At 35.8% G+C, this 9,490-nt stretch overlaps 1 protein-coding gene across 1 annotated transcript; it reads left to right on the top strand.

Moving 5' to 3' along the window:
* The first annotated feature begins 3,082 nt into the window (after positions 1–3,082).
* On the top strand, positions 3,083–9,490 carry LOC147508110 (cytochrome P450 CYP82D47-like). Its single transcript, XM_086600694.1, has 2 exons — positions 3,083–4,156; positions 8,734–9,490. Exons 1-2 carry the CDS (start codon positions 3,188–3,190, stop codon positions 9,355–9,357), a joined length of 1,593 nt encoding a protein of 530 aa, XP_086456820.1. The 5' UTR covers positions 3,083–3,187; the 3' UTR covers positions 9,358–9,490.

The following is a 9,490-nucleotide window of genomic DNA, read 5'->3' on the forward strand; positions in this document are numbered from 1 at the left end:
CAATACTCAATGGGGCCCATACTCAATACATCTAAGGTTGTCCTGGAATTCTGGAAAGCCTCAAGTGGCTCACTGGCTCCTAGAATATTATTGCCTCTGCTAGTAATTATTTATTGGTACCAGAAAGTATTCAGTCATTAGAAGTTAGAACTACCTTCTTATCTCGACCTGTTAACGTAATCAAAAACATAATATTTTGTATTCCACCACCATAAGACTAGCAATATTTTAAAAAGAAATCGCGTATCAATTCCATTACATTTTCACGCTTCCAATTACACTACATTAATTTCCAGAACAATTGGAATTTTTATATGCTACCAGGACAAGGATGGCACAAATATAATAATATTCGGGTTTTTTTAGACTTTGGTACTCATTTTTAGACCAATATTAAAAAATAGTACTAAATTTCAAAAAAATTAAGAAATAGTACCACTTTTTTTTTGACTGTCAATTGACCGAGTTGACCATAGTCAATCTATTAGTATTTTCAAAATAACAACATTACCTCTCATCGTGCCTCTCACGTGTTTTAAGTAATTAGATTTTGGTACCAATTTTTAAAAAGTAATTAGATTTTGGTACAACCTAATTAAAGCCAGGCCTTATTTTACCCGCCCAAGTATAAATTAATTGGATCAGCACCCACTAATGTCTCATGACGATAAGTTAAGTTGCTTTTAGTGTGCTGCATCGAAAGCATTGTTTTGTAGCACTCATCTTTTTCGATACTCACTTTAAAAAAAAATAATAATAATAATCTTGATTCAGGTATACTTTCTTCTTTACTCTCTTTTTTAGTTGACAGCCACACACACTATTGTACCATGTTATTCTCGTCAAGAAGTTCAGTGTTGCACTTCAGAATGGACAACCTAGGAGATCTTATGTAGCCTTCAAAGCCCTCAACCCCCATTCCTCTTCCTTATCGACGTTTTCAATTCATTGCTGGAACTCACACAATTCTTGTTTTCGACAATCTCAGTACTGCATTTCACAATGGAAAGCCTAGGAGATCTTCTGCAACCTACAGACCCCTCAACACAATTTACCTTCCTTTCTATTTTTTTCAACCCACTACCCAAATTCTTGTCGAAAATCTCAGTAGTGCACTTCACAATGCGCAACCTAGGAGACCATCTACAACCATCAACCCCATTCCTCATTCTTATCGATTTCTCCGATCCATTACTCAATTTCAGACATTTCTTCTTATCATCATCCCCACTAGAAACCCTAGAACCTTTAATTCCCACAACATTATCACTCTTTTTAATCAATTTTTTCGATATCTTAGATTTAACACACCCAGTACTTAAATTTCTTATAGAACTCTCATAAGCTTGTTTGCAATATATGTTTTGAACTGATGAGCTAATAAGTGGAGATTTCATAGAATAAGATACCAAAGAATAAGTATTGAGATTTCATATACCCAGTACTTAAATCAGTGTTTTCACTTTATATTATCTTTTTATTTTTTTGGGGTTTTTTAAACTTTGGTATCACTTTTTAGACTGATATTATAAAATAGTATCAAATTTAAAAAAAAATAAGAAAATAGTACTATTTTTTTTTCTTGACCGTTAGTTGATTGAGTTGACTACGGTCAAACTGATAATATTTTCAATATGGATTGAATTTTGATTTTGACACGTATTTTTTTCTTTGCAAACAGTATTATGCATACTGTGAAAACCACATTAAGGATATTGTGGACATTATGAAAATATGAACAGATTGAAATAGTTTGACTTTGGTCAACTGACGGTCAACTGATAGAAGTGGTATTATTTCCTAATTTTTTTGAAATTTAGTACTATTTTCTAATATCGGTCTAAAAAGTGGTACTAAAGTCTAAAAATTCCTATTTTTCCCATAATACTCTGAAGTCTGAAGTACAAAAGTGTTTGGGAACTGATGATTCATAAAATCAAGAAATTGGGCCTAACACCCAATTTTGGAGAAAATGAAGTCACAAGGGCACAGTTTTTGGTGCGTAACTCACAAGGGCAAATTCTAGCAATTAGTAACTAACGAACCCACGATTTCAAATTTAGTAATCCTCAAGGACAAAATAAGTTGGCCCGACCATTTTACTTTATTTAAATGTCAGTTATACCCCTTCGTGAAAATAACCCTCAAGGAAAAATGACCCGGATTTAAAATAACTATTTTCCAATTTTATCCTTTTTGTCATTTTACTATGAATAATAAGTGCTCATACTTTCTGCTGGTGTATGAACAATGAGTGTTCATATCCAAATAGGTGAATGTACCTTGTACAATATATTGATGTATGAACATTCACCCATGAACATTGAATGTTCATACCCAATGTTCATAGTGAACATTGAATGTTCATACCAAAAGGACTATAAACATTCAATGTTCATACCCAAAGGACTATGAACATCGAATGTTCATACTCAATCAATGTTCATACCTAAAGGACTATGAACATTGAATGTTCATATCAAAATACTATGAACATCGAATGTTCATACCTAAAGGACTATGAACATTGAATGTTCATATCAAAATACTATGAACATCGAATGTTCATACCCAAAGGACTATGAACATTGAATGTTCATATCAAAATACTATGAACATCGAATGTTCATACCCAAAGGACTATGAACATTGAATGTTCATACCTAATCAATATTCATACCCAAGAACTGTGAACATTGAATGGTCATACCCAAAGGACTATGAACATTGAATGTTCATACCTAAGGATTATAAACATCGAATGTTCATACTCAATCAATGTTCATACCCAAAGACTATGAACATTCAATGTTCATACTAAATACACCAGGTCGTTCCGTCTGGGCCGGGCTGTTAATTATTTCGTATCAGGGGTATACTTGACATTTTATCTACCCGATCCGTTTTTTATTTCGCGTCAAGGGTATACTTGAACTTTCATCTACCCGGTCCTTGTGAATTACAAAAAAAAAAAAGTGTCCTTAAGAGTTACTTTTTTGACATTTTTGTCATAAAATTGCATCCTTCTTAGAAATATAATGAAATTGACTAATAATTAGACCTTGTAATTTCCTCGACTTTTCACCATTATCTATTAGTATTTTATAAAAGATCACCGTTACCAAGAAGTCTATATATTTTATGGATCTTGCAGGCATACTTAGAAGTTTCATTAGTTATCAAAGCTATGGATTCAGTTCACCAATACGTAACCACTCCAGTAACGGTCACTCTGTTTGTCTTTTTGGTTACTCTCTCCTTTCTAATTACGTGGAGGTCAAGGTCTGCTTCCAAAACTAACACTTGCAAAGAAGCACCGGAAGCGCCTCATGCATGGCCAATTATTGGGCACCTCCATCTGTTAGGTGGGAGCGAAGTACCAGCACACAAGACATTAGGATCCATGGCTGATAAGTATGGCCCAATCTTCACGATTCGTATTGGTGTGCATCGAGTATTGGTGGTAAGTAATTCGGCGATTGCAAAGGAGTGTTACACTACTAATGATAAGTTTTTAGCTTCTCGTCCTCCCTCAACATTCTCAAAGATCGTAGGGTACAATGATGCCATGTTTGGGTTAGCTCAATACGGACCGTATTGGGTTGATCTACGCAAAATAATCATATCAGAACTCCTCTCAAGCCGAAGGCTCGAACTATTAAAGCATACGCGGGATTTTGAAATTGATACATCTATTAAAGAACTATACAAGGTGTGGACGAAACACGATAAGACAAAAGCTCCACTCTTAGTAGACATGAAGCAATGGTTTGGAGACTTGACTCTCAATGTGATTCTGAGGATGGTCGTGGGGAAGAGATACTCTGCCTCAAATTCTTCCGGAGATGAAACAGAAGCAAGGAGATGCCAAAAGATAATGAGTGATGTCTTTAGGTTGATGGGGACATTCATTATCGGTGATGCACTTCCTTATCTGAGTTGGTTAGACATTCAAGGATACAAGAAAGAGATGAAGAACACAGCAAAAGAACTTGATTTGATTTTTCAGGGATGGCTGGAAGAGCGTAAGAGAAAGAGACAGTCCGAAGAAGTGAATCAGGAGCAAGTTTTCATGGATATATTGTTGTCCATACTTGAACACACAAAGATATCATCTGAATATGACAATGACACCATCAACAAGGCTACTTGCCTGGTAAGTAAATTTTTGCTCCATACTTCATCACGTAATTCATACACGAACTTATCCTGTGTTCGAGGTATGCTTGCTATTCCAACTTTTTCTACATGTCCATTTCTTATATTATTTATATTGTTATCATTATTATAATTATTATAACTTCATGTCCGAAAATTACATACTGCCGTTCTAGCCTATATATTGTTAGAAATGCTAAAAAAACAACATTTTTTATTTATTTTTTGCTAAGGGGTGTTCGTTTTTTCGCTACTTATATAAGTGTTTGTTTACTCATAAGTTTCTTTAAGTCAAGTTTTGCTGCTTATTCTTTTGATACTTATAAGTAGCAAAAATATACCATAAAAATGGTCTACCACTTATAAGTAGCTGAAAAATAAACACAAAAAAAAAAAGTGGTCCACTACTTACAGTACGAATAAGTAGTTATCACACTTACAAAAACCAAAAAACAAACACCCTCTAAGCTAGCAATTTGTATACATATGAAAAGGTGTTACCTGAGGTTGGTTTAATTAGAAGCATGTTTCCTAATTAACCTATTTCAAATCTATAATAAGTGACATCAGGAGATTCCCATTTGGAGATCGAATTGGGTTTGCCTATATATACCACTTGGTTCTCTGTTATTATACTAAGACGGTCGATCTTGCAGCTTGATCAGCAGCAAAGTTGACTTCACGCCAAGCACTTGATACCACCACATAGCTTAGTCTTGACTTACACCTTTCCCACCAGGGGCGGATGCAGGATTCAACAATAGGGGGGGCTACTAACACTAATTCTCACTTTTTTTTTTTTTTTTTTTTTTTTTTTTTTTTTTTTTGGAGTGAATAGTTACCACTGTACTTTTGGGTTTTGAGCAAAGTTAGGGGGGGCTACAGCCCGGGTCAGCCAACTCATAGATCCGCCCCTGTTTCCCACCTTGGTCACACTTCTCATGGTAGTTCTGAGGTGCCAAAAGCCATGACGGCAACCCTTCAATTTGACTTTATCCATATATAGTTTATCCCATCCATTACTTAGTGCAACTTCGACACTCTCTATAAGTCCCACCACTTCTGCCACATAGCTTGTGTTCACTCCTAAATTCCTACACAAGACTTGAAGAACAACACACTCACTGTTTCTGTACGACTCCATAGCCAGCTGGGCCTTGGATTCTCTCAAGATGTAGCAACTATGTTAATCTTTATATTCCTTGAATCTAGAGGATCCCATTTTCAATCTTTGATTTTTGGTACTCTAGGTAGCTTTAGAGCAAGACCCCACTTCTGAAGCACTTCCCCATCAATAGCCCAACTTGTATCTTTAATTTGGACAAACAATAATTTGTGTACCATTTTTCTTTTTTCGCTACAACACACCCATATATATATATTATAGAATTAAAGGGATACATTGAAAGTATGAGCAACATTTTGGTAGAGTACTCATGACAGACGAGCTATAAGCCCATTTAGCTAGATCATGAGTCTTACCATTAAAATATCTTCTTAACCATTTGAAACATGAAAAATTAAATTTACAAGCAATTCTGATAATTGCTTTAATAATGTTTTGTAAAGACCAAACAATACTAGACTCCTGGGAGCTCAAACTGTTGATGACATTGATGTTGCCACCCTCAAAAAGAAATTTTCCTCATCTAAAGTGTTTTGCCAGCTGCACTGCTACCTCGGCTGCAAGAAGTTCATTCTCCTCTGGTGACTTTGTTGTGAATCTCCTCATTGCAGCAACAATTAAAGCTCCTTCTTCATTCCAAACCGTAGCAGCAGCAACTCCTGATAATAGAGATCTCTTATTAAAAGCACCATCAAACCTAACATTTACATAATCAGGCATGTGAGAGAGGTTAAAAGTAGATATATTATTAATATTACTAGTTGATGTAGAAGCAGCACGTGTGCTATGTTAGTGTTTATATATATTCTTAAGTGTAGTGTTCGAGTTAATAGAAGAAGTAGGGTTTAGATTCTCTTTGTCAAAAGCTTTGAGTCTTCTTTCCCATTGAATCATTGTAGATGCTAGTATAGACCCCCTATTAGCTGCTCCTTTGTCAAACTTCTCTAGATTCCTATTATCCCACCTAGTTTGCATTAGAGAACATGCATACACACCTAAGTTTGCTATGTCAGGGACCTTGCTTTCACACCATTCTATGATCTCATCCACCCATCTTCTAATAGGCCATCCTATATTTGCCTCTGTTCTTAAACAAAAGTGGTGAAGCAAACCACAAAGCTTTTGCCCAATCACATTCAAAAAATATGTGTTCTACAGTTTCCTTATTCTTGAAGCAAAAGCCACACATAATATCATTGTTTTTTTTTTATCATTTTCTATATATTTTCTCCAGTTGGCAGTATGTCCATGTATAATTTCCACATGAAAATTTGATCTCTAACTGCCGCCCTAACTCGCCAAATTCTTATGATAGTTTTTGCTTGAAAAGTAGAGTCATCACAGTCCTCTCCATCCTTTGCTTTGAGCATATGAAAAGCAGATTTGACAGAAAATTTTCCTTTAGCAGTAGGCCACCAGATTAACTTATCCTCCCCTCCATCCTGTGGTCTTTGGGTGATCATGGAACATCAGCCAAAGTTCATTGAAAACAGAGGTATGAGCACCATCCCCAATGGTCCAGATAGACCTACCTTTTATACACAAGACCAAAACTTTTATTAACCCCTCTCCAGAAGTAAGAGGCATTAGATGGCCTGGTAATTTTTGTTTTGTCCCCATACCTTTTTTTCTATAAGCAGCATAGAAATTTTTAAACCATATAGAATTCTTATCATTTAAAGCTCTCCACCTCTGTTTGACCTACAAAGCTTTGTTCATATCAGAAAATTTCCTGAAACTTAGTCATCCAAGGGACTTAGGCTTGCAGAGTTTATCACACTCAATAGTATGGATACTCTTGGATTCATCATGTCCATGCCACGAAAACTCCCTACACACTTTATCCATATTGTCACATACAGATACAGGGAGGGAATAGGATGTCATGGCATAAAGAGTAACGTTGTAGCTTGAGCTACAACTTGGATCAAAACTGTTCTGCGAGCTTGAGATAAAAACTTGGCTCTCCAACTTTTTATTTTATATATGTCCCACTCACAACTCACAAGTAAGTAGGTTGTATGCTTATGTACGACTTCATTAAAATTAAAAGGCACTTTCATAAAAATCTAAATATTTTTCTTCAAAGTCAGTTTTCCAAGAGGCCGGACAATTCCACCACATACTAATTGACGACTTAAATTAGTAAAGTATTTCATTCGATTTTCAACCACTTTAAGCATTTATAAATGTTAATTCGATCTTTATTTTGATTCACTTTCCAATAATTCCTTCCAAATTATGTTATTTTTTGAAGGTGAGGATTCTGTTATATAACATCCAATTTTGTTATCCAACACATGTTGTGCTCGAAGAATAATTCACGCCAATAGTGTCATTGATCTCATTAGTAACAAATACTAATTTTTTTTTATGTGCGTCTGATAGAGATATTGAACAAAAACAAAAGTCTGAATGGAAATGCTATATCTTGATACTCAAATTTCTAAACGTGAGAATTGAGATGGGGCGTTGGTTTTATAGTGAAATTAGTTTTTATCAGTGTAGTCAAGGGCGCAAAGAGGCGCGCGATTAGGGCGTGAGGCGTGGCAAGGCACACTTTTGTGCCTCGCCTTGATAAAGTGTGGGAGCTAACATAAGGCGTGTGCATTTTGTACATTTTTGCGCCTTTTCTTGAGGCACATAAGGCGTGCGCCTTATCAACATTTACAATTTTTTCGTTTTTTTGTAAATTTTGTTATATGTGACACATTTACACTAAATCTAATTGTTATATGGTACAAGAAATTATACAAATATAATAAATTTTATCTTGGAGTACACTCTAAACTTTAATTTTGACTAGTTTTTGTTAAGTTTTATAGATTGAGAGAAGACACAAAGATAAATTAAATGAAGTTTTGCGGGATTATAAAATTCGAATCATGTGTTCTATTTCGTGATGAACTCATTTGGCTCAATTCAATTAGTTCACTCTTTTAGTTTATTGAAATTGAGTTAAATTGTATTAAAAAATAGAGTTCGTCTACCACGAGGATATCCCTATAGGGACGCCAGCCGAGACCGTTGGATCCGAGATCTAACGGTCCGAAAATAAAAAACAAACCCATATTCTCTCTCTTCCTTTTTGTTTTTGATTTTCGGACCGTTGGATCCCTCCAACGGTCTCAAAACACTCATCCCTATAGGGATGTCCTCGTGGTAGCCCATATCTAAAAAATACAAATTTTATTATGCTAATGTGTACAATCATATAGAATTAATTTAAATATTTGACTAAACAAATTATTAATAATTTATGTCATATTTAATATTTATTTTATTTATTTATTTGTTATATATATTTTTTATTATTGCACGTCTCACTTTAACAAGGCGTGCGCCAGGCCTCGCACTTTGTGCCTAAATCACAAAAAGGTGTTGCGCTTCAATGCCTTGGCCTTGACTAGACTGGTTTTTATTATTTGCATCGGTTTCGTGCTTTGCAGACTATTGTTGCAGGTGGAAGTGACACCACAATGGTTACTCTCACTTGGACCCTTTCCTTACTGCTGAACAATAAACATGCACTGAAGAAGGCCCAAGATGAGATGGACAAACACGTTGGAATGGAGAGACATGTGGAAGAATCAGATATGAAGAACCTCGTCTACCTCCAAGCCATAGTCAAAGAATCATTGCGCTTATACCCCGCCGCTACACTATCAGCTCCTCGTGTGGCCGACGCAGAATGTGTTGTAGCAGGCTACCACGTCCCAGTAGGCACCCGCTTACTAGTGAATATTAAAAAGATTCAACGTGAGCCATCTGTGTGGTCTAATCCATCTGAGTTCCGACCAGAGAGATTCCTCACTAGTCAAGTAAACATGGATGTAAAAGGCCTGCATTACGAACTAATACCTTTTGGAACTGGTAGACGTGCATGCCCAGGGATGTCATTTGCGCTGCGAGTAGTGCCATTTATCCTAGCTCGTTTTCTACATGCGTTTGAGCCCACGACTGAAATGGATATGCATGTGGACATGACTGAGACTGGGGGACTTGCTAATGTCAAAGCAACGCCACTAGAAGTATCTATCACTCCACGCCTTCGTCCTGAGATTTATGGTTAATAAAAAAAAATCCCAAGAGGAACGAACTATTGCAGTTATTGCTGATGGATTATTTCAAGTTGCAAAATGCACAAATAAATCTTACCAAAAAATTTGTAAGTGTGCATCTGTCTAAGCAACAATTTTTTTTTTT

This window comes from Coptis chinensis, chromosome 3 (genome assembly GCF_015680905.1).
Source record: "Coptis chinensis isolate HL-2020 chromosome 3, ASM1568090v1, whole genome shotgun sequence".
Taxonomy (NCBI): Eukaryota; Viridiplantae; Streptophyta; class Magnoliopsida; order Ranunculales; family Ranunculaceae; genus Coptis; species Coptis chinensis.

What these genes read in the sequence shown, in the direction of transcription:
- LOC147508110 (XM_086600694.1), top strand. Translation starts at nt 3,188, where the DNA reads ATGGATTCAGTTCACCAATACGTAACCACTCCAGTAACGGTCACTCTG. An exon ending in TCAACAAGGCTACTTGCCTG is followed by an intron (nt 4,157 to 8,733) that starts GTAAGTAAATTT and finishes CGTGCTTTGCAG; the next exon opens with ACTATTGTTGCAGGTGGAAG.